The following is a 26,432-nucleotide window of genomic DNA, read 5'->3' as shown; positions in this document are numbered from 1 at the left end:
TTCGAAATAAAAAACAAACCAATCAACCAACCAAACAAAAAATAAACAAAAAAAAGGTTCTTCTTACAACGCAGTTAAGTCGTTGAATGCTTTCGTCACAAGATGCTGTTCAGTAAGATGTAGTATTATTGAAGGTTAAAAAAAAAAATCCCTAAATCTTTTTTTTTTTTTTAATTGCCTTATTAGAAATAGAGGTAAGAAATAGGTTTGTAAGAAATAGGAAATTTGAAGAAATGGGTGAAAATGCATTTCCAACCAGGGTGTGAGGAGATGAAAAGAGGAAGGAAATAATGGCAGAAAACTTTCAGCAATTTACAAGGAAACCATCATATTCGCGAGGCTCAAAGAAAATGATGGGTTTCCGGCCTTTGCTACTTTATAGCCGATACAAGCTGAAGGTGGCCACTTTCAGGGCTATCAAAATGAAGGCAGACAGGCACAATCGTTAAGCAAGGAGGAATTTTTGCTTCGATAGTGCAAAAGAGGCCAATTTAATTAACTGTGCATGCATGTCAGCTGCAAAAGAGCAGCGGAGATGCACAGGGGCATCACCCTGAAACACTAAAGGGTGCCGCCAAATTAGGACAATTCCCGAATGGTCGTGATTTTCTCTGTCTCTCTCTCCTTCCCTCCAACTCTTGCTTTACCACCCCAGTTCCTCAGTTCCCTAAGATATCCCATTATCCTTCACTTCAAACCATCTGCATTGTTCCTAACATTAATGACACTGTTCTCTTCCTGGTATGTTGTCACAGACTGACTAATAGATAATCCCAATTTTTTTTTTTTTAAGGTGACCAAAAGAGAGTGCAAGACATCTAAAGCATTAATTTTTAAAGACAGTAAAGTTAAGCAGTTAAGTTCATCACAGACTCCTTTAAAAAGAGAAAACCACTTCCTACACAAAGAGCCACAATGCCATTTAAAAATGTGTGGCCCTGGTCTCTGTCTGGGATGGCTGAATCTGGTGGCCTGACAGGGGCGAGGCTGCTCCCATATAAAACCTCCCATAACGAGCCCTGTGCAATCCTCAAATGCTCTTCCCCTGCAGCCCATAATGAGACCCACATCCCATATGCAGTGACCCTCCTCAGTCTGCCAGGTGACCTGAAGAGCCTCTCCCATTGACTCAGCTGGTGGGTGTCACACTCAGACAGTGGGGCTGATCCAATTTGGGAAGAGTCAGTGGAGTTTAGAAAGAATAGACTTGACATTAGCTGGATGTTGTGATACGGAAGGAATCTCAGTTTCATGCTAATGTAACCAGGAAGGAAGGGGTATGCTTTTTCCAAAGAGAAACGGCTGGGTACGGTCACCGTGATTTCTTAGGCCAGCAGTTGTTTGAGGAGGGATGGAGTCACTGGTGGGGGTGTTACAGCAATGATGAATGTCCTTTGTGCTGATTAATTGTTGCTTCCCCATATCAGAAGAGGGAAGGGCCAGAATTTTACCACCATCTAAATGATCTACCATCATTTAGGCCCAGAGCTTGCCAGCTGAGATTTTTATTTGTGTTCTGCTCTAACTGAACAAGAGATTAAAAGTTATTTACAAGGCCCAGGACCGCCAACATAGGTAAGTCCAGTGAGGATTCGGAATATGTTTACAAAGAAATTAGTGGAGATCACTGCCTATTCTCCCATTGTCCTGAGCAGGCCAGCTCTATTTATATATATCCTGGGGATTTGACCCAGGCATATTTTTAGCTAATATAACTCAATGGAAGCTGAAATGAAGTAGCAGAGAGAAAATAACTGGATAATGATTAAGGGGACTACGTGTCTAGCATGTACAACTCTGAAGTGACAAGGTCAATACCAATAACAGCAGATAGGGAATCATCTCTGCCTTCAGAAGTCATCAGTGCAGCATCAATAAACTGAACAAAAGTGAGAAAGTTAGCCAAAACCCCAAGGAAAACATTAACTGTCAAAGCTAGTGGTTAGCAGAATAGAAGGTGCCATCATTGAAGACTGAACAGTAAGTGAAGCGAAACCTTAGAGCAAATGATGCAGGCAACAGAGCAGCATTATCAGAGGTGCCTTATTATCTACCCATTAATTTTTCAGCATTCCATCCCTCTTACTTATTAGTGTTTATGCTCTTGCCACTGCTTTTACATGGATAATTTCCAGTGTTTCTTCTTGTTCACCTCACCTTTTTTTTTTGCTTCATTTTTTTTTAACATCACAACCATTTGTCCTCTTCTAATGCTTTTAAAGTGCTTTCTCATGTTTATTTTACTAAAAAGAAAGAAGAAAAAAAATCAAATACAAGCCCTAAGGGTCTTAACCAACCTGAGACGGTTTGATGTTACAAAATTAATTAAAGGTGATAAGTCAGTGGACTTAAATAGTACGTTAGCACAAGAGAACTCTCTTGAAACGGCACCACTTTCCTGCCCTGCTAAGTTCACAGGATACCATCACTACAGTAAGAGCCTCTCTGGGTGTCACACTGTCTCTTTTTTCCATTACTGCCCCCTGCTCCGTGTCAGTTGGCTTGACCTGGCAGACACCCTGGCAGCGTTTATTGTTGTCACTACGGGCAGTCCTCTCTGTGGGCTAAATTTCAATGAGGTTTCTTTCTGTGGGCCAACCACTGTATAAGCACCGAAAGTGTCCCTCTCAAAGAGAGCGCGCGCGCGTGTGTGTGTGCGTGCGCGCAAAGGTCTGCGACGGATAGCGTTCAGAGACGGTCAACAAAACCCAATAGGGCCTCCTCCAGAAGCTGAAACTCTGCCTCGCCACCTGCATACTGCAGGAAACAGGACAAGGACACATCTCATTTGCAGTTGGGTGGTGAAGATCTCTCACACAAGCTAGTGCTAACTTCCTTGAATAATCTTCATAACTTCAGTAGAACTACATATCGAGTAAATGCTGATCAGAACACATAGTCTCTTCTTGTCTGCAAGTTATTTGGGCAAGAACTCATCTTTGCTAGTGTTGTGATAAAGCATGGCGAGTAATTGCAGTACCTACAACATCCCGAGTCTACCACAGTTAACGTGAACAAATTGTGCTGTGACAGAGCTGTCGCTGAACTTAAGACCATACAGAGTAAGACAGTGCTCATGATAAGAAAGGCTTATTCAAAGGTGGGCCTCAGAAATCTTCTAAACAAACACATCTCCCCTTTTTATCTCTTGGAATAAAACTCAGTTTGGGGTTTTGAAAGATAGCAGTGTTCCTGTGCTAAAGAAATCTAAATCTTACGTTTTAGAGTTCGAGCTAGTTACCTGAATGGGCACTGGATGGAATTATTTCCCCCAGTTTGAAGCTCACCAGGTGATCTTCTAACTTCTTTTCAACCTTAATTGAAGTTGCAGAGATTGGCAATAACGGGAGGAAGAACAACAGCATAGCCAGTCTTTCGTATGCCTCACAGCCCTACGGGATCCATGGAACAGATCATTCCTGCTCAGGAATCAAGGAGGGAACTTCCTCTAGGTCAGACTGGTTGGGAGCCAGGAGGGCACTTACCTGCACCTGCAGCACTGAGCACAAACATCTGTTGGGATCATCTGGGCTGATTTTGCACAGGTGTTTCTTGCCCTGCTGAGGCTTTAATTACTATACAGACCACCTTTACCATATAGACCACCTTTCAGTTTGTCTTAGTTCTATGTGTCTATCAGCAGCTGAATCCGCTGGAGACCCACATTGTTTGAATGCTAATAACTCTAATGATCTGTTAAAGACAGTGTAGAAGGTTGTGGATTAACTCTGCTATTGCATATTCAGCAATACTGGAGACGGCCTAAGTGACGTGGCCTTGACATGGCTTAGGGTACAGAACGTGTCAGGAATTATTCCCCCAAAGTAATCAAGACCCGGCCAACCTGTTCGGGGAAGGGAGATGGAGTGAGACTTTAGGCATGTAAATATGAGCTGTATTGTGTCGCTAGCTTCAGGGTCAGAGAGCAGTTCCTGCTCTATCAGGAGCACAGTTGCAGCTTCTAAGAATAAACACATGCGGTATTAGTTTATTGCACCCTATTTGTTTCTGGCATCTGCTTGGTTTTTTGGAGCATGAACTGATTTCATTATATGTTACTACAGCGCCTACAACACTGGTGCGCGGAGGCTGTCGTTAACAATCCAATTAAAAGCCAAGTAGCTCTGGAGCCAGCGCTACACTAAGGACCAATATGCAATAAAAAGTAGCTTGAAGCAAGGGAGGTTTACGCAAGGGCTTTCATAAGTGAGTATTGACGAGATTTTGTAGAACTGTGAACTCTTGGCAGACGATTAGAAGAGGAATTCTCCTGACTAATCAGCAACTTAGCAGAGGATTAGAGCAGGTCAGAGATAAATAAAAAGTTCACATCCTATTCTAGATATCTCCCAACAGTTGGAGGCCTAAACCCCTACAACTTCAGGAAGCCGGTAACTCAGGGGGAGTGGTGTGTCAGCTGAATGGTGACTCACCAAAGGCTTCTTCGTGGCAAGAAACGTGTTTCTGCCCAAGATCCCTCTTATTTCACATTGCACTAAAAATGGCTGGCAGGATGGGGCAATGTTGACAGTGAAAGGTGTTTCTCTACTACTCCGTTCTTGAAAATAATGTGGAGGGATAGATAAGCACCCTATGAGCACACTAAATGAGGAGCCATCATATCAAGAGTGAGGATCAGAAATGTAAGGTAAAGTAGTACAAGAGTGATAAATATACAGGGTGAAAATCTTTGCTGATACAAATGTTAACTTAAATGAGGTGGACTGAAAAGGCAATCTGGCCCTTTCAGTAAAGCCTTAAAGAATCAAAGTTTACTGGAGATACTTAAACGATTTTTAAAAGGAGAGATATTTATTATTTGCTCCTACCTTTGATGATTTCCTACGTATCTCATAAGAACTATTTTCAATGTATTGCTAACATGCTTATTTTGTGTTGCAGGCAAAAGCTGCTCTGGAAAAGCTGCATGGCCTTCTGCCCACAAGATCTCACTTTGCCATGGCATTGCAAGTCTAATTCTTTGCTGAATTTTCTATCTTATTAGGTAATGCAAGTCTTCTCTTAAATTATTTGGGACTTTCTGGCAGATGATCATGTTCTCCATGTTAATGCTTGTATACTATGAAATGGAATTATGCATTTTGCTACATATCTGTACTCTTATATGCAACTGGGCTTTTAATAAGCATATCCAGACTGTTCAGACTTCCTTGAAGAATATGTAAAATTCAAAGTACAACTGCAGAGGGTAAAAATTAAGTAAAAAGAAAACTAACAGCTGAGATTTCAGCACATGCCTAGATTTAAGTATAAAAAAAAAAAAAAAGAAAGGTAAGGAAACATGCGCAATGATAAAAAATATGCCTACTGCATTGTGCTAGCCACCGTATAGCATTCCTCTCTGGGACTGGTTTGCAGCTGCTGCACAACCTGGCAAGCCGGACTGCTGCCAGGCTGGGGAGAAGGAAGGGGGAAAAGGGTGGGTGTGGAAAGGGCCAGCAGCAGCGGCTGCTGCCAAACGACTCAGCCTCCCTCCTTTCAGCAGCAGTCACTGCCCTCCACTGCTTCACCAGTGATAACAGCAGCTCGTTTTGTGTAATTGTTGTTTAAGCTGCATTTGCTTCATGAAGAATTGTTCTCCACCTCCTTAAAAAAAAAAAAAAAAAAGGTATTCTAGGGAGAAGCATGGGGCAAATTCAGCCCCCAGTAATAGGTTGCAGCCATTCAGACCACTGAAATTCCTATGTGCTTTCACATTGCCTAAGGGCATATATAATACCAAATGTACCTAAAGATGGTATTTTCCTCTTCTAGCTTCCCCCCTCCCCCATAAACACCATTTTTCTTGTATCTGCATGTTAACAGCCTAAACCAATTTCTACTCTATTTCTGAAGCCTACAGCTGCACATTTTCTTTTTTTCTGCAAGTCAGTCCTGATCCTTTTTATTTGTATTTCGCTATTATGTTGCTTTGTCCTGTAAAATATATGCTTTTACTAACAAAAATATTCAGTTAACAGATGACTTTAGATCAGCGATATAAACAAAACATATATGCCTATATGCTGTATGTTGATTAGAACGTATAAATGTATATTAAAGTTGCCTGTTTTTGAAAGTCCAGCCCACTACACGATACTGTCAGTTATACCTTTTTCTAGAAACAGTATTAACTCTAAAAATGCTAAGTAGATGTATGTAATTATTTGTGATGTACATATAGTTTTTTTTTGTTTTTTTTTGTTTTTTTTTGTTTTTTTTTTTTTTTACAGATTTAAGTAGGGATTGCAAAGGATGTGTTAAGCATTCAAAAGATATAATGCATCTCATGAATCTTGCTAGAAATAATCATGTAATTATGATTCACAAGTCAGGGGAAGCAAGGTGGACTCTGTAAGCAGAGCTCTGTAAGCTTTGGCAAAAAGTCCAGCAGCACATACTTCAAACAATATCCAAAAGCATTTATGATATCATACAGCTAAAGAGTATAAAATCTGTATGGGGAAAATGGGGAAAAGATCTAGGTAATTACAGGCCTCTATGCCCCACTTCAATGGTATGTGAGATTTGCAAACAATTTTTGAAGGAAAGATGGTGAAAAGCATGGAAGTAAAAAGAAAATGGGATGAAAGGCAGTACAGTTTTGCAAGTGTAGGTCATATCAGACTAACCAGACAGATTTTTCCAGACAGAAGACACATGGCAGGTCTGATTTTTTTTGAACTTCAGAAAAAAAACTGATGCAGTAGAAAGTTATCGGTTAGCTGGAAAAGAGAGGGAACTGTATTACTGCCCTCTTAGAGCGAGGAGACAAAATGCAAGCCAGAAGACTAGCGTTTCGGGTGAAATTTGAGGCCAAGGCTTGCCCAAACCACAAGAATCTCTCCGAGTCGGTACAGCCAGAGGCAGCTACACCAGTGTGTGCCTGGTTCAGCCCAGGCTATCTGCTACAGGTTTTCTCCAGGTTGAAACACCTAATCGTCCAACCATGAGGACCTGATAGCAGCCTTGTGAGTAGCTTAAAAGGGGAAGAGCTGCCACATGCCATCAAGATTACCTTCTTAAATTTTAACAGTATCCATACGATTTCAAAAAAACCATCAAATTTGAAATAAGTTATCGGGAAGTTCATGAATCAGGAGTTAAACAGGAGGCATCACCTGGAGTTCTAGCTAGTGTACACACACCGGCAAATCACATAAGAACAGGGCAGCATCTTCTTCCTTGGCTATCATTAACGCAAAGGATAAAATCCATAGACTATTATGAGACCTCAGTCTAGCTAGCGGTCAGTGCCCAAGGTCTAGTGTACGTAGCCTTAGGATTTCCAAATTAAACATCCTAGAAATTAACAAAACTTTCATTTCGCATCTGTTTTTGTCCACCAGCACAAACTGTTATCTAAGAATTTAGCCAGGCTAAAAGAAAGGAACTGATCACAGAAGCAGGAATTAGACACTACTTTCACACAAGTTATGTCAACTTGATGCCTTTTCCTATGCACAGTCTTGAACAGCGTCCAAACTAAAAAAAAAGTACATATGCATACTGCCACAGTTAAAATGTTGTGCCTTTAAAAGAGACAACTTTTACAGTGCTTTGAGGAACAGCCAAAAAATCCAAAAAAGTAAGGAACTGTAGTTTAACGAAAAAACATGAATGACAGTTTGGAGACATTTGGCCAGAGTTTGGAAAACACTGAGCCACAACTAAGAAAAAAAGATCACGTGAGCGATAAAATTGCCTGTTGAAAGAGTAAAAGCAATGTTTTTAAGATGAAAACAAAAATCTGCCTCCCCTGAACTTTTATAACATACAGGGGAAAAAGAATGAAAGCTTGTAGCATATAAGTATTTTGGTTAACTTATTTTTAACAAATTAAGAACAAAATGACCTCTAACGATAGCATCAGCCCTCAGAATGGTTGGGCTGTTGATAATAAGGCAGGAAAAGCACAAGCATTTGATTGGTATCTGTTCTGGTTTGGGGAAAAACAGAGCGTGTGTTTACAGCAGTGAAATACTTTTCATTCCAGCAATACCTGAAAGGGATGTTAAATCACTGAAGTCTTCTGGGCCAAATGCCCTAAAAACGTGACCTAGACTGAAACACAGGATTATTTGTCCTCCTGCCCATCACAGATCCCGCTCCTATGCATCAAACTCTCCGTAGAACTGTAAATAGAGCCTAGACTGGGTATTTTAGTGTTAGATTTGGGTCCCTAGGCCCAGCACAGCAGCGTGCTAGTCCCTTTGAAGACCTAGCTCCCTATTAACATTTGACACTGCTGCCATTGCTACTGAAGTAGCTCATGTTCCTCTGATGCTCACGTCCATGTTGCAGGAAAGAGGTTGCTGAAGAACAGCTAACGGCTCGAAGAAGAACTGCGAAAGCAATGAAAGGCTTAGCTAGTACCAAAGTAGGCAACTCTGGTATCTGACTGAGGAAAAGGTTATGGGGCAAGTTGATGGTAGTCTAGAAACACCCTCATTTCAAAAGAAATGTGATGCTATGGCGCTTGCCAGTTTACTGGATAAAAAGCAAGATCCAAAAGCCAAATGATGAGGCTAGAGAAATCCCTACCTGCCCCCCCCCCCAAAAGAAAAGCAGCACAAAAATTTAACTCTGGCAGCCGATAACAATTTAAAAAATTATGAAGGCTTGTGGAAAATCTTCATCTTTACCAATTTTCAAATCAAGGCTGCTTTTTTTATTTCTTTCTCCTGAAAGACATGCCTAGTTCAAAAAGGAATTAGATGGTGTAGCTAGAAGAAAGAGTGATGAAGGAGTCTTTATCCTAACAGAAGGCTTTTTTCTCAATATCTCTGACTGCGACACCATTAATAATAATCAAAAGCATGTTAAGCCCTTCAGCTTTACTGAAGCCAATTTTGAGTGTAAATTTTTTCAAAGGACAGTAAAGGAATGATACAAGCAGTAAGAAAGGGTCTACCTAATCTCAAACGCATGCACGTCTGAACATAGATTTTTCTCTACTGATAGACTGAAGGAATGATGGACTTCCAAAATGCTAAGGGACACAAACCAGTGAAAAATTGGAGAGGGTCCAGCAGAAGGCTACCAAGGTGACTAGAGATGGTAGGAGAACCTGACATACAAAGAAAGGAAGAGGAAATCTAATCACAGATTTCCAATACGTAAAAAGTAGTTACAAAGAAGATAGAAGTACTCTCTTTAGAAGGACACACTGAACACCAGGACAAGAGGCAACAGGCACAAGTTGCTCCAGGGGAAATCCTTCTCTTCATGAGAAAATTAGGCAGTGGAATAGGTTGCCCAGGAGTGGAACCTCCCTTGCTGGGAATATTTAAGACTCCACTGACAGGGCCTGGATAACCTAATCTGAGGCTCTGTTTTCAATGGAAGGTTGGACCAGACGATTTCTGGAGGTCCCTTCCAATGTAGACTTTTTCTGTAATTGTAAGATTGCTTGTAATTTTCCCCAAAGGAGATATTCTTAGCAGTCAGCTGTCAAACATCCAGTTAACTGGAATATATGAATTAGCTAGATATATTCTTCACTGACAACTGAAGTCATTCAAAATGGCAATTCAGACAGCTGCATATGCTATAATATCTGATCTTTACGCACAGGCAGATTGGTTATTCCACTGTCTTTCTGCTTCTTAAGCACATATTTCTTTTACATATTACTTAGAGTTACCTAGGAAAAAAAAAAAAAAACTTTGCCAGAAGGAAAATACACCATTAATTGCTACCAGTGTTGTTTATTTTCTGTTTGCCGAGACAAACTGCTTGCCCTGAAATCAAAGTAATATATTTTTGTCAAAGTCAAGTGTAACTCCATAGCCCAGATTTACTCAACTTAGCCCTGAAAGTTTCTCTAAGCTTTCACATTTCAGGCTACTGGCAATTCCACATCTCTGGATTGTAATGACTGAGCTGTGCCAAGTCATCCCAGCTCTGTTTTGGTTTTGTTTTTTGGTTAATTACATGCATTTATTCTATACCAGTTTAAGGTATATTACTGACATCATGTTATTTCTCTCTTCAGTATAACCCGTATCTTTAATCCGATCCTCCCTCATCTGTGGTCATGGTTTTCATACATAAAGAATATAAGACAAACATTTTTCTAGTTACACCCAGAAGTATAACCAATAGTAACCGAAAAGTGTACAGAGACCCCAAAGAATTATGCTAATAACACTTAGTCCCTTCCACGTGCTCATATGAACCGAGTGCGCTCAGTACTTTCAGTAAGTGCCAAACTCCTCAGAACATTTAATACACTTTGCAAAGAGGGAACAGAAAATCAATAGCATCCTGGAAATACTCTTACCACTTTTAAAAACTGCTCAAAACTTCCATGCTTTCTGAATGAAACTGGAAGCCACAGAAGAGATGAGAGACACTAACTGAATCCATAGTTTATTTCTTTTGATTCTAGAGGCATGCTATATCTAAAAATAACATCTTTGGAAAGTATTGCCTTAGTTGTACCAAATTTTATGGGCTACAAAGACAGGCAGGAAAAATAAATAAATAAATAAATTCTACAAATAGCAACTGTCATCCAAGGCATGGTTTTAGGGATGAAGTGGCAAACGTTAATACTGCTTTAACAGCACTTGTACTCCCAGAATAAAAATCATAGGTCAACATAAAACCAAGAATAAAATTCTCCTTGATTCATTCAACTACAATAATCAATAGCCACATCACTGTATTATTAAAACAGCATATTGACTGCAGATGAGCATGGCCTTTGCTTAACATACAGCGCAACTTAGAAACGGCAGCATCAGGGACACGAGAAACCCAAATCAGCAGGAGAAAAGCAAAGTCATTTATTTGACTCTACGAAGGACTTCATCTTTGAAGATCTTTTTTTAACAGGACTTCAGTTTCAATATTCCAGATAACACAGTTCTGCAGCCATGTTTGGAAATAAAATGCATCTTCCACAACTACAATTTAGTTTTTGTGAAATCATTGCAATTTTGACATTACCCCTTGAGGTATTTTTCAAAATAAGGCTCAAGCAGCTTAAAAGGTAAGTCTTCACTCTTCACTATACTCACAATAGATAGCATGATGTCTTCCTTTCTTGTTCTACTGACATATTTACAAAAAACGAATATATTTATTTTTCAATAAATAATTAGTGAATCAAATAGATTAGTATCAGTGTCCCTTTGGTGCAAACATGAAAAGAATTTTCTAAAAGCAAGAGCATTCTGTTTCTTTAAAACAACACAATACTGAAGACAACTTGCATTTGCTTTTCAAAGTAAAATCTACATTTTTACTTAAAAATACAGATTTCTACCAATGACCACCAAGGCCCTCACAACATCACAATAAATACCGTAGTATTTCACCATTTGAAGGATCTTCTGCAAAACATCGAGGAAAAATAACTCCTCATATTTGGATTTTTGAAAAGTATTAATCCACACTAAGTCCTGCAGTAAAAGGGTCAGAGAGGAATTGCAAGCCCAAAGCTGTCTGCCAACACCGCCAGGTTCCTCTAAAGGCCATAAAGTCTGGAGCCAGCCAATTCCCCTCAAGCAGCCAGCCTAACCAGGAGGAGGCTGTGAAATTCCGATATATATGGCTGACAATTGTAGGAGTAGGAGTAGGAGTAGGAGTAGGAGTAGGAGTAGGAGTAGGAGTAGGAGTAGGAGTAGGAGTAGGAGTAGGAGTAGGAGTAGGAGTAGGAGTGAGTCCCTACAGCAGACTTTAAGAGGACAGCCTCTTACAAGAGATTTTCAACCCAGCTGACCTCAGGATATTTGGAGGAATAATGCTTTTTTGACTCACAGACCAATTTATATTCCCGAGCACCATTTGGGGTACTTCTTGTCTCAATTACCATTCAGCATGCAATGAATCATTAATTCCACAAAGCACCTACCTGCCAGACCAGGTGCTCCTTTACTGCAGCTGTACTTGATAGACATACGCTCAGCACAATGGTATGAGATGCAGAGGTCAAGACGCTGGCCACTATAGCGTCTCTCATGTTGAAGGGCAGCATGGTATATACCACAAAAATAATGAACAGGAAAAATGACACCTAGGCAAAACAGCAAGACAAAAAAGAAGCATGTCAAATTCACTCAGGAATAACATTCATAATGTATCATTTAATTTTGAATTGTCTTCAGCATAAAGTTACACAGCAGATTTTCACTGCAGAAAATTCATTTAGGAAGAATTCATTTAAGAAGGTTTTGGAAAAATTGCATTATATTTGATTTAAGAAGCGCAGTTTCAAGGTACTACTTCACCATTCAAGAACTTCACAATGCCTCAATTTATTTAGCTTTTAAAATTTAAGTTCAAATTTATCTTTTCAACTTTTCATTAATCATCCTGTTTACAGTTAGAGCGTAATCTTCTTAGGATCTTTGATTTCTGATTGCCAGTCGCATTACACAACCATTAATTTGCATAGCCCTCCACAGATCCAAAGGTAGTCCAAGGAATTTCAGTGCAGAGAGATGATTTAAGAAAACATTAGATTATGCAAAAAGCCAAAGTTCAGCAAACCATTTTGATTTAACAAGATTATGCTTCCCATGTATCTATATGATGCATATCAAATTCCCTTAAAATACATTTTAGGGTAATATATAAACATATATATAAACATACATATTTATTTCGGATCACCACAGCCCCTAGGCAGAATTTACTGTTATCTTCTTATAAAAGGTACTAGTATCTACACTAACTTTACAGAACAAACTTTTCAGACAGCAACACAAACTGTAACTGCAAAAGGTGTTTCTTCATTATATACACATAAAAGATTATGTATTTGCCAGTGCACACATGCTCCAAACTCCATCACATATTTGAAAAGTATAACTGGATTTGGGACACGGATTTAGTAAGCGGACAATTCTGGAAAGGTGCCCCCCTCTGTACAATTGTATCCCCAAACCAGTCAGTCCACACTGTACCCAGGACGTGATCATTCCTCCTAATATAGCCTGAAAGTACAAAAATATAAATGATTGCAATGCCTAGGAAGGATAGAAAGAGACCACTCTAGCAAAAGCACCAGTTCTTCAGTGACCTAGTAATAGCAGACACACACAGGGACAGAGCCAAACACCTCAAGGCATAAAACAAAATATAACTGCAAAGGACATGACAGGTAATAGGAAAACAAAGTAACAAGAAAATAAAGGGAAAACTTGGCTACTCTTTACTCCCCCAATCCACCAAGTGATAGCCCAGAGAAACAGAACTGCCTACTATCGCTTCAGCTTCAGCCTTCCCTAAGAGTGCCAAACTAACGACAATGAAAAGGGTGCGAGAACTTGGTCTATATAAGAGAAATGCTATGAAAGTGGGATGTTTTCAAATTGTCCAAGCCTGGTAAAAACCACCGGTGATTCTGAGGGACCTAGCCGACCAGCTCAAAACTTGGCAAAGACACAGAAGTTTCTGGCTGGCTAGAAAAGGGAAATCCAGTGCCTATCCGTGAAAGGCTGGGAAAAAGCCTAAGGAACTAAGAACAGGTCACCTTAGCTTCAGTTCCTACAACATGTTTCCAGGTAGAAAATGCCTTGAGGAAGAATCCTGGACCCTAGTCCCATGGGAAGGACTTCAAATGCCTCCAAGTCCCATTGACTCTTCAGGAAAACAAAGCATCTTTGTTTCAAAGTTTCATTTTCTAATTGACTATGGGGCAGAAGTCATTTATGTATTGGTGAGAATTTTATGATTAGGCAATAAAAAATTGTCCTTGTTGAACTGGATGGGGTCCAAAAAAATGGGGCTTGCATGTTTTCTATGCCTGAATATGGCTTAACTGTAAAGCCAGACTAAGCAATCTGTCTCACTTGTGAGGTATACGTGGGGCACCTACTAAAACTCATTAACGGATATAAGGTATAACACCACATGCCTATTGCTTCTTAAATCCGACATAAAGCAGTCTGCCAAGTACATAAAAAGGATTTTGGTATATTGCAGTGCCACTAGTGATGGGCAGCTGGGCAGTTAGAATAACATTGTATCAACTCCAAATCTGTCCTGTTGCTGTAAACAAATACCCTTTCTGTAAGTTATGGCACTACTTTCCTTGGTCAAGATGAATGGAGAATTCCAACCCTCCACAACCACAGATAAGGACACTTTTTAGAAGTGTCCTCCCCTCTTGACACTATGTAGTTAGACCTCAGATTCTCAGTTATTCAGCCCCAAACAGGCTGGGGCTGACTAGAACTGTATTAAAGAACGCTCGATAACACATTGACCTGTCAATTCTTATATTTGCATGTAGATAAACGCTTGAAGTTTAATGGGCGTCAAAAGACAGCTGGTGTCTAGTGGTGAAACATTGGTCTGAGAGTGCTGTCACAACGCAGAGCAGGTAGGTATATATGTTTGCAACACAGAGCACTACGCGTTCAACTGGAATTGTAAAAGTATGCCATGCAGATCCCGAAAATCCATTCAAAATTACTCTTTTTATGGTGAAGACTGCCAAAGGGTTTTTTAATTCTTCTTCTTTTGTTTACATTCCTGATTATTTTAACTGATAATTTTGTGTTATTCCATTTGCTCCATTCTTGAAGACAGACTTCATTGCTAACAAACTCTAAAAAGAATAAAAATATGCAAGGGAGAATTTACACTATCTTAAAAAGAAAGGATATCATTAAAAACATGTAGAACGCAGTCACACAAACGGTTATATACAGGACAAGATCCATGGATTTGCAGGGAACAAGAAAGTTCAGTCCTGTTCCTGCTGAACAGCAATGTCTGAAAGAAGTGAGACCCATTTTCTCCCCTCTTTTTTCATTGCTATATTAGAAGCTACTGGTAATGCGGTTACATCGTAGATTTTACATAGTCTAAAAGAAGCAGAAGCGTTTCTTCCACTGATATTGGGAACAGTAAGGCTGTATTTCAAATTCTGCTCCACAAATCACAGTGCTAAAAGCATATCTGTTCAGGGTTTGAAGTGGTTTTTCAGACCCTTGCTCCCCTAACTTCCCCTTCTATGCCTAACGTGGGTGATAAGTACCACTCTGCTAATCTGACCAATGTCAGATTAGGCGAAGAATAGCATGAGGCAGGCCCCAAGTAAAAGAGGCTGCAGATAAAAGAAATATAGACTCTGTGAGTTGTCTTTGGAGTGCCAGGACAGAAACTCTCATCAGAAATGGAGATGTAAATGGCTTCTGTCAATAGATCTTGAATTTTAGCCACGCTTTCCTCTATTTCTGGCAATGGTTTAATGACCTTGTTTAAACCCAAGGAGCTGAGAGCTCTGACTGTTTATCACCACAGCCCCTTTTTGATGATTTCACTATGGCTCAAGAATATTTTCCCCAACTATCCTGAAACATAATGGCTCTACTCTTCATCCTGATAGTGAGACGTAAGCAGTAGGTAATGGTATGACTAGGGACAATTCAACATATTTCAAAAAGTCTTTGTGTTTTAAGTTTGGGACTGTAGAAGGCGGTACTCAAAGCTTCTTTGTAGGTTGGTTCTTCAGATAGAAAGATAAGACAGGTTTTCTAGACTGAGTTATAGTCAGCAGAACCTATAGCAGTCCTTTAAATTTCTCATGACTCTTTTGTAAGGATTAGCAGAATACTGCTAATATAAATATTAAAAAGTAATAATGCCAAGATAGAGCTCTGAAGGACTCCACTCTCCTGTTGAGTTACTAGTTGTTGAGTTACTAGTGCATGTCAATGCGTATTTGGTGTGTATGTAGCTGTCAGCAAAACACAATATTATTTTACAGTGCACTATTTTTGACACTATTACAAGCAGTGTGTTCCACCAAAGCATGCCATAACCATAAAGCTTGTTGCTGTTTTGAGACTGTGTTGGAAGCAATCTCTGATGTGAGTCATCACTACGGCTGCCTACTTGAATGCCTTTTTGTCCTGATCTGAACTCAGACCGCTTCAGGAATTTGATTCGCAGAAGTTTTTTCAAGGACCTTGTATGTTATCCATACCTTGGAGATAGCAGGATTTGGACACTGATGGTATGAGTTGTAAAATGTAGCATTCGCTTTCAGTAATACTGGTGTAACATCTAACAGAAAAGCATCCGACTATCCTGCTTTGATTGAGGGATATCCTGCTCCTGCATAACTTTTGCCTGTTATGCTGGACTGTTAAAGCTCAGCCAACCCTGAATGTGTTTTCTGCTCTAGCTTTCTCTTCTCCCACACTTCAGAAGTTTATCAATATATAAGCAGGAGTTCTTTTCCATGGCAATCTAAAGGCTGATGAGCTGCCCTATGTGGCTGTTTAAGTAGGGATATAATGGACTATTTTTTCTGCAGATTTTTTGTAGCTACTCTCAATGGCCTTCTGAAAAGGCTGATGCAGATTACTGCAGCAATGTGATTAGAGAGGGCTGGGCATCAACAGGTACGATGACGGCATGGTGTGGCACAGCACTGACTGTCAAGACCACTCACAATTACCCACTCTTGTCATAGACACAGCACAAAATCATAGCTAAGAATGGTTACTCTTCATACAAACTGGAAAGGTTTTGACTGTACAGGACAGATAAGCAAGTCCTTCCCTAGATCAAGCTCATTCTGAATATTTTAAACCATGGCATTTTTGTCACCGCATCTCAAGATATACGTTGGCTCCTCCAGTCTCTGACCCATACTGGTGACTGTGATGCAGGAGAGAGCTGGTATGAAGACGACGTTTGGTGGTGCATAGCCACTGCTGTTTGAAAGGTCACTGATTTGGAGTGATTTGGGCAAATACATATACAAGGCCAAACAATAATCATCCAGAAACTGAACCTACATCTTTCCCTTTTTTTTGGCTTTCATTTTAATGTTGATCCATTCTGAAGGAATTTAAAACACTCCCCTCTCATTTATATCTTAAATTGTCTCTCCTTGCAAATAGGATGTCACAAGCGATGTTGCTTGTGACACTGAGAACTACTGTATAAAAGTTTAAAATCATTCATTTTATACAAATTATATTCCAGTAATGACTCACAATTTCCCCAGCTAGCTGGCCTTTTTAAGATCCTAATAAACGGTTAATGACAACTGGTTTGACATGTGCAAAAATTGTTCAACTTAATGTTGCTCTGAACAGAACTTCCCCTTGAGGAGTGTGACATCTTGGCACTGAAGCAGGCAGGTGAATCTAAATGTGTTGTTTCAGTATAAGCAAAGGGAAAGCACTGCCTTGGACAAAGACAGCGGTAATGAGCCATCGCTAATAAAATAACTGTATTCATTCAGGAAAACATCTTACATGTAAGTGCAATGATAGCAATATTCTTAGGAAAATAGCGGTAGGCTTTCATTGTGAATTCAGCAAAGACCCTGTTGCCATAATTAAACTGTTTTAGACTACAAAAATTTACGCTAAGTGGGCCAACTCATTATAGGATCATTTTCAGAGGTTTGTCAAGATCCAGCTACCTCCTTCCTGTGTAAAGGCAGAGAGTATAAATTCACTAGGTAATTAAATAATTACCCATTGGAAAGACACTTGGATTACAGCCACTGATTTCAAATGTTATTTATATATGCAGCGGAGTAAAAGAAGATACCCAACCTTTTCTAAATAAGTAATTGGGTTTTTCATATAATTGGCAGCAGGTCCCCAACAATTTTGATCCCACAAAATTGTTACAAACACTATATTCATTATTTAATAAAACATATGTATTTAGGTGTCAGGCATTTCCAGAAGCTATAAACCGTGTGTAAAAACTTTGTGTAGGCAGAGCAAATGTTGCAAGTGCATAAAGGTCCTAATCATTTTACTTGGCCTGAATTCCAGAGCTCAGATCTTCAGACTCAGTCTTTTAAAAGCCATGAAACGCTCAAAGAACAGTATATGCTCCCCATAGAAAATAAAAATGTCACCGAGCGCTAAAAGCGCCTTGTTTTCTGAGTCATCTGCAGGAAGACTTAAGCTGTGAAAGCATTGGATAAGTTGAAGGTGGAACTGCTGTTGACCACATCCTGCAATATTAGAACAAAAAGCACTCAGTGAAGAAGACAGAAAACAGACAAAAAAGAAAGTATGTCTTTACATAGCAGGTAGTGAAGTTATTGAACTTGCTGCCACAGGAGGTCGTAGAGTATCAGCAGGCTGAAAAAGAGATTAAACAAATTCATGGACAACTTGTCCATAAAGCGATAATAAAAAGGTAGGGCAGGGATGTAACATCCCTTTAACATCCCTAGCACAATTGTCAGTGCTGAGGATTTATGAACGGAGTAGACCACATAAAGTGACTGAGCTCGTGTGATCTCTCTTCATACCACCTTCTCTTGCCATTGTTGGAGACAGACTATCGGCCCAGAGGGACCACAGATCTCACCCAGTAGGAAGATCCTTATGTTCTCAGGCCAGGAGGCACACATACTTCACCAGGAAAAGAAAAAAGGAAAACAAGGAACAGTTAAGACACAGAATCTTCCCTGACTGTAAAAATAGAGCAAAGCAATCCAGGACAAGGACTGAAAGTCCAGCCAGACTGTGAACACAAAGCACTGTAAAGCCACTTACTAGTTAGGGAGTTGTGAGACAGAGGAAAGTTCCATTCTTAGGAACAGCAAGATTAAATACACAAAAAATTGAAAGCTTTGTTTATATAAAAACAGTATTTGTCTTTTATCTGGTGCATCCCAACCCTCAAGAATAAAATGAAAAGGAAGATTTTTGCTGATTTTCTTCATAAAATTATGCTCACAATAAATTCTTCCTTCACTTGTTTTTACCAAACATAAACTCTTATTTACAAGGATTATGGTAGAGGTAGTAAAACAGCCCTGTAAATCATTGCTTGTTCTTGATCATGGAGAACCCTCAGACTATTAATCCTCTTCTTTTGTGTAGAGGTATGGGTTTAAATGACATCAGGAAATACACGTTCATTACAGCCTATGCCAAAAAAATAACCACAACCATCAGCAAAATAGGATAGCATCAAAACAAGCTGACAGCAGGAGAAGGGATATTTAATTTAAAGTAACTGTATGATAAAGGATTTTCAAAAGTTCTGGCAAAGTCACAGATCAATATCTGAATAAGATGAAAGATTCCAGAAAGGAAGGAAATTTCACATTCGAAATGACGTTATTGCTACTGTCTGCCATCTGATCGCTTACTGTGTCTCAGAATCTTTTCTTTCACTGAACAGGATCAGAAGAACTGGCAGGAGCGACCCAAGGACCATCAGCATTGACCCAAGGATCCATAGCAATTTTTGGTCCTTCCTGCCACCAGGCAACTTCAGAACACGCCATGTAGGCCTTCAATGGCATGTGTTTGCAATAATTTGCGTGACTAATTGGATCAGATGATAGTAAGTTATGCCTTTCGTTTTTCAGTGGTGCTGTGAAAAGGACCGGAGATAGAAATTGTCATCTGTGTTATTCCTCTGCTTTGTTTTGCCTATAAAAATTAAGAGCAGTAATAACTCAGCCATCACAATGAGCATTTTCTCTAAATTGATACCATCTTTAATGTCACCTTAATAATTGCTTTTAAAGTGGCTTTCCTCTACAGGTGGGAAAGGAATTAGAGCATGTTGTTAAAGTCAAAGCCTTGTCTTCCTGTGTCACAGTAAAATTAAAAACAGCCAGTGAAATTCTGGCTGAGCCCAAGCTGCCTCCTTTTCAAAACAATATTATGTAACAGCACAGAGCTCTAAAGCAAACTGCAGTTAAAATTAATTTAACTCTATTAAAATTGGAAAAATAAAAGGAACCCAAATGATTATAGAGCATATGTAAACAGCATATGTGAAGTCCAAATCAATAGCAAATAACTTATCTTGGACTATTAAGGAGCTAGTTTTAAAACACTCAAGTGGTTACACCTCAAATTTACACGAAATATAATCAGAATGCACATTGAAAACATTTTGGAAATTGCCTTAAAAATGCAGAAACATACACAACTGAGAAAGAAGGGTAAGTTGTGTAAAAGACTATCCTGGCTAGAATGGATGTGAAAGTCCATGTTAAAATATGCATGCCTGCATATATATAGAAAATATAAACAACGATAGCGCTTAGTTTAAATCAGAATTATAGTAAACTAAGAACAGTAGGAAATGAACACAGCCCTCTGCAGGGGCTCAGGGAGGTTTTTCAGCACATTAGGCTTTAAAGAATTCCAACAGCAAACTTGATAAACTGTTAAGAATAACCTAGAAAAGCAGAACCACCAAATAAAAACGTGTGCTCTCTATTAAGGAAAAAGCTAAATGACATATTTACATTACAGAAGAGGATAACTGTGGTACAGTTTCTGTTCTAAAATTAGCTCAAGATATACAAAGCTACAGTTACTACTGTTAAGATATTTTAGAAAAGCAGGTCCAATAAGCTAGGCTCAAGTCTCTTGCAAGAAGTCTGGAATATCAATGTTGATTTTCAGGAACTTCTGAACACCAAGATGGTTCCAGAGAACTGGAAGCAAACTGGTTTAAAGACAATATTTAAAAAGCATAAATACATCCAGATGGTTCTTTACACATCTGTCTACCTCAGGAAAACCAGTTAATATGGAACTTAATACAGAATTAAAAAACAAAACCAAAAATGTAGTACGGGAATCAATACAGGCTTACAGTAAAAACACCTTCTTTTTGAAGAAAATCATCTCCTTCATGATGACTTTACGATTTTGGTTGATAATGACTGTCTGATGAACTCATACACTGAGAGGACATTTGAGAGTCAAAACTGAAATCTAATGGAAAGGAATGCAAGGTCATCGGGACATGCATATATGAAATGGAGCTGGAAAGAACTGACAAGTCTTGGTGGTAAATGTAGATTGGTAATAACCTGTGAGTTTGAGTGCTGTAGGGATGAGGGAAGCCACCCTGGAGGCCCCATGACGACTATAGCTAAGATTAGCACAGTGCAAACGATGGACGTCCTGTAGGACTTCCACCCAAGTCCCGGGAACCCCCATCCCAGTCCATCTCCACTGGGAACAGGATGCCGCGAGTCGGGTGCAGTCAAACAAACGGAGTGAGCAAATAAAATGTTTCACAGCAGATGAAATTCAACATTGATAAATGCAAAATAACAGATACAGGGTGAAACAACTCTAAAAGAACATTTATAAAAGTGGGCTTCACCTTAGTTACTACAACTTGGGGAAGGGATCCTAGACACACTGTAAAAAGCTCTTTGAAAAATTGAATGCTGGCGGTGGTCAAAAAGGCAAATAAAAGAGTACCCATTTTTAGGAAAAGAAATTAAAAAAAGAATCAAGCATCATGATGACATTATATAAATCCATGATGCGAATATTTCTAGTTTATGCATTTCTTTTCTCCTATTAAAAAAAAAAAAAAATAAGAGCAAAACTCCTCAGTGTAAAGAGAGCAAAAATGCTCAAAGATTTATTTCCTTATAGGGAGAGATCAGTATGCTTAATCTCTTTAGCTGTAAAAAAGAAACTACTTTTCATGCCATACACAATTGCACTGACAAATATATCATCACACAATTAAGTTAAAAAATAGACAAATGCACAGAGAGAGAAAAGTCAATTACTCTAGTAAATACTTTAAATAAATATTAAAGACGGTTTCCAACTCAGGACATCCTTAAGCCAGAATTGCAAGAAGCTAGGAAGGTCCATCAGGACAAGAAATATTTATACTTCTCCAAATCTGAAATCTTCTTCCTGAACACTTACATTTGCCCATGTTGGAGACAGTCTACTGCATGAGACTCATGTTTGTTCCTTCTTTCCTAAAGAAAATGCCTTGTGAGACCAGTATCTAGACAGAAATACCTGCCAGTGTTACTAGTTCCATAATAAATTATTTCCCAGCTTTATTTCCTGAACATAGCCTTGGCCTGGACTCCAGTTTTAAATTCTTGTTCCTTTCTTCATCAGTTAATGTCAATGGTTAAAGTACATTTTCACTGCAGTGTCAGTTATATTGTCTATGCCAGTCTTCCCATTCCAGTCTTGTTCTTCTACCAAAACTGTTTAGTTCTCGTTCCCACTAATGAAATAATTAGCACTTAGCAAAAACTATAAGTTCGCAAGGCTGGACTCTGAAGCCAGACAAATTCACAGTACACTAAAAGGTACAGACATACAGACATCCCCCACATACATCTTACATATATGTCTCCGTACAACAAGTAAAAGCTCAATGGCATTGAATATTAGATATTTTAAAGACTATAATTATACAAATAAAAGTTGTCTTTTACAAAGTTTTATTTTCTGGAAAATAAGCAAATTAACTCTTAGCCCAGGAAAATTCAGTTAAACAGCTCTTTTATAGGTCAGATTTCTGTGGCAGCATTGTCTGCTTCCGAAGGCTCTGGGTGAAAACTAGAATAGTACAGAGCCAGAACAAAGGAAATTTGGATTTATGTATTACCTTTTAGTCTAAAGGGCACAGATCAATAGTGCAGCTTAACAGAAGCTCAGGACAGGACCTGCTGCAAAGGAAACACATGGCCATCGAAGTGCCTGAGCAGGGAAGCAGCATCAGGGTGACGCCACATTCTGAGACCTGATAACCTGAATGACTGGTTTTTGCAAATTTTATTTTTCCCTAAACATATATTTTTGGGCAAATCAGAGATTAAACACAAGAGATTACCAGGGAAATGAGCTTCTCAATGACTGCCATGAAATACTGTGATTCTGTACAGAATGGTAACAGCATGATGTTAAGACAAAGGAAAGAAATGGCTTTCTTAAGAGGGCTGGCAGAAAAAGACACAACATCTCCTTGGAAAATTATATTAATCACAGAAACAAAATGTTTAGAAGAAGTGGACAATGTCAGAAGGGTGGACAAAGATTATGCTGACATAATCTGAGCTTTTTGGGAAAAAAAAAACAGGGAAAATCCACAACATATAATTCGCACAAGACTAAAAGCACTTCTATATGCACTTAAAGATCTGCGTACCTATCTGTGACATCTGTATTTCCCAGTTTTCAAATTTCATTTATTAATACATTCTCAAAGGCTTTTATACATTATAAAGTGTTACAGGAGGAGCTACCTGCTGCACTGGAAAGGATGCACAGGGAGGGACACTTATTCGGGGACCGCTGCCACTTCTCTTCCCAGTTAGCCCCTGGGGAGAGTTTTTCCTTTCCTTTTTGTCTCTCTCTCTCCTGTTCCGTTTCTGTTTTTGCCCAAAAGTAGCTTTCACCATTACAGTCCACGTATGTCATCAGCTATAGACCTTGCCAATAAATCTTTGTGTATGTGAACTTGTTTCAACATCCAACTTTGACGTGGCAACAGACAGAGGTAGAAGATGCAAAGATTCCAGGTCAAATGCAGGAATGGGCATGTGAAGACCAAAAAAAGAAAAAAAAAATCTCTTCTCTGGTTTTGACCTGGAAAAATTGAATGTATTTTACTCACAACACTCCACCAAATACAAACAAAAGAGAGAAAGGGTGCTCCTACATTTCTTTCCCCCTTACCCTTCATGCTGTCCCATTTTTCAAACAGCCTCTTTTAGGAGCACTAATCCCTCCTAGGCAACGTGCACGTTCACCAGCACAGATCAGAGCTCTTCACTCTGTCCCAGCAATTCAGTTCAATACGAACTAAATTCAATTGCAATGCAAGAAAAAGACATGGATGAAATGATTTCATGGCAATTAAGAAGAATTAGACCTTTTTGGATGCAATGAGACAGGCCTTCGCTTAAGAAGATGGTCTATCAGAGCTTTAGCTTTTTTTACATAAAGACTGAAAGAAGAAAGAAAATTAAACTGGAGAAAAATTACATGGACATTATATTAAGGATCAAATTTAACCTGACAACCAAAGAGGTTCTCTGTGAATACAGTTATTCCAAACGTCTATCGCTGTCTGCATATGTACTTTTCAAGGTCATATACTTTTCTCAACCCAAGTTTTTCACAATGAGATCTTTTCCTCTTAAGGTCAGACCCTGACATCATAACGCAGTTGGGGTTCGTTCTCTGGGGATTTTTTTTTTGGGGGGGGGGGGGGGGGCAGGGTTGTTTTGTTTTGTTGAATTATGAATATGGCCCTAAGGAAGTTGATGAAAAATCATAATACACATCTTTGTTACTGAGAAATTCTCTGACAAATTTTTCTCCACTCTCCCCCCACTTTATTATGGAAATGAAAAAGATAATCCCGATCCTGATCGTTCCAGCGTATAATTAAATAATTAACTGGTATTACTTTAATATAATGGTTTTATTTCAAACAATATTATGTAAAACTCAAAGAAATTTTGTAATAGAAAGCACCACTGGAGAGTATTCCAAGATAAGGTGATCTTAATAATCAATACATTCTGAATTCAAATAAAAAATCCTTCAAATTCTGAACATTATGAATATTTGTATAAATTATTCATTCAAATTATAAATAATTTTGTAGGCCCAGATATTCATGTTCTAATGATCTGATTTTGTGTGCAACTCTTAAATGTGGCTAACTCTAGTTGCAGAGATTCATTTACGTACCTATAGAACTACTTAGATATGGTAGACAAAGCTCATCCCAGCACGATGAATAGAGGGAAGATTTATTCTAGTATGTTCTAACGAGTTTGGAGTTTCATGTATCATTGTGTTGCAAATACTAAAGTTAGTCAATAACCAATTTACATGTTATTTTACATGAGGGCCCAGCCACTGTTCATTAAAAAAACTGTGTTATTTTCTTTCACATTTCCTTTCATGCTTTTCATACCACAAAACTTATCAAAAGATTTTGTTAAAATTCCTAGGAATCAGAATAGCACCTTTTTCCAATGAAATGTGTTTAGATAGTGTATACCACACATATCACAGGAAAACTTATCTAAATTAGAAAAATGAAATGTTTGGCATCATAGTTTGTTTCTCCACTTGATGGAATCGTAGAATAATTTAGGTTGGCACGGACCTCTGGAGGTCATCCAATCCAATCTCCTGCCTAGATAAGGTTCAGATCACTTCACATAATGGGCACAAAACTTAAATAAATGTACAGGTTTCTATCACAGCTGTAGGTGCTACAGTGAAGAGTTAACTAAACGAAAAGCTTTAACTAGGGAAATGTACCATAAAAAATGCTGAGTTGTTCTTTCATTTTTCTTATAACAGGAAATAATATTTGTATTATTGGTCATGATGTCCAGTTTTGCCTGTGAACAGAGCAAGGCAAACTCCTCACAACAAGGGGAATGCCAATCGTTTCTTTTTTGACATAATCAACCCCAAATCACTGCCAAAGCTGGACCCCTAAATCCAATCCATTGCCTGATCTTAGTAGATAAGACTGCAATTATCAAGGTTAGTAGAAAAAGCATCAAAAAGGGTTGAAAAAGAAATTGTCACATTCTGCTCAAATTATGCAACAGTCTCACTGAACTAATGGCACTGCAGAATTTTATCCATGGCAAAAATAGTCGGAAAATCAGGGTGAGAATCTCCAAATATTGTCGAGAATGATACGACAAAAGAGATAATGCAACCACAGAGCAAAATACATATGCAGTCCTCTCACTTACTACAACAGTACAGGTTGCAGTAGTGATCCACTCTTTTTTTTTTTTTGACATCGGATTGTTCATGGGAACAGTAATGGATGGAAACACATGGACACTTAGATTAACAGATATGGCTAAATGCTATCTCCTCATAAACATTTGTGGATCATACTATGGAAACCAATAGAAATCATGCATGGCCTACAGACGTATAATACAGTCATCGGACGATACACTCGATAAATTTCTGAGGAGACTGGCCAGCTACAGAATGGCCATGCTATGCCAAATCTAAAGTCACTGCTGAATTGATTTAGTGCAAACAAAGTAAATTTAAAAAATCTACTGTAGACTTCAGAAACAGGCCCTCTGTGAGGTAAGCTGGAATTCATACCAGCTCCATGATAGCCAATGTGAAAAAAGTCTATTCTTGTGGCCAATTCAAAGCCCCAAGCCTTTAAATAAGCCAGAGAGGTAAACTAAGCATGCATCCTATGTCTTCTATACATAGTATGTCTTGCATCCTTTATTCTACCCTATCCTATTTTAACCTGTAGCCTACTCCAAGAATTAATACACTAGCATGACCCCAAATCTATACCAATATATATTCTCACACAAACTAAGCTATTTCATTCCTTCTCTCTAGATAGATTGAGCTTTCTTGCTCAGTATGGCAACAGAGCCTTACAACACCCAGCACAAGACATGCTTCAGGCCAGGGACAAACGTCCCCTGGGATTTTCTCTGATATTTCTCAGATGGAAAATAATGGAACCGCTTGGGAGCAGCCAGATACATTTCTGCTTGCCTCCACTAGCATGCCAGTTCTCTCCCGCTTCTTGCAGTGGTGTGGTAGGTTTGAAGTCGGTCATAGCCAAGTGCCTGATTACCACTGTGTCTAATCTAAACCAATAAGTCATAGGTATTAATTCCATTTATATGGCTGGAAAAAGTATGTCTGACA

At 38.9% G+C, this 26,432-nt stretch overlaps 1 protein-coding gene and 1 long non-coding RNA gene across 3 annotated transcripts in view; one reads left to right on the top strand and one right to left on the bottom strand.

The window, feature by feature from the left end:
- The window catches only part of ADCY2 (adenylate cyclase 2), a 201,854-nt gene that overhangs the window by 125,968 nt on the left and 49,454 nt on the right, over positions 1-26,432 (bottom strand). For both annotated transcript variants that reach the window (XM_068931363.1, XM_068931364.1), the window contains one exon: positions 11,864-12,025. In XM_068931363.1, coding sequence (XP_068787464.1) covers positions 11,864-12,025 — 162 coding nt within the window. The remainder of the gene's footprint in view (positions 1-11,863; positions 12,026-26,432) is intronic.
- On the top strand, positions 4,347-24,659 carry LOC138065945 (uncharacterized). The gene is made up of 4 exons (XR_011138956.1): positions 4,347-4,648; positions 4,903-5,005; positions 14,249-14,338; positions 19,138-24,659. It is a non-coding gene; the product is annotated as an uncharacterized lncRNA (long non-coding RNA).

The sequence above is a fragment of the Struthio camelus genome, chromosome 2 (assembly GCF_040807025.1).
Source record: "Struthio camelus isolate bStrCam1 chromosome 2, bStrCam1.hap1, whole genome shotgun sequence".
Taxonomy (NCBI): domain Eukaryota; kingdom Metazoa; phylum Chordata; class Aves; order Struthioniformes; family Struthionidae; genus Struthio; species Struthio camelus.
Note: the sequence above shows the minus strand (reverse complement) of the source record. Positions and strands in the feature narration are given on the sequence as shown.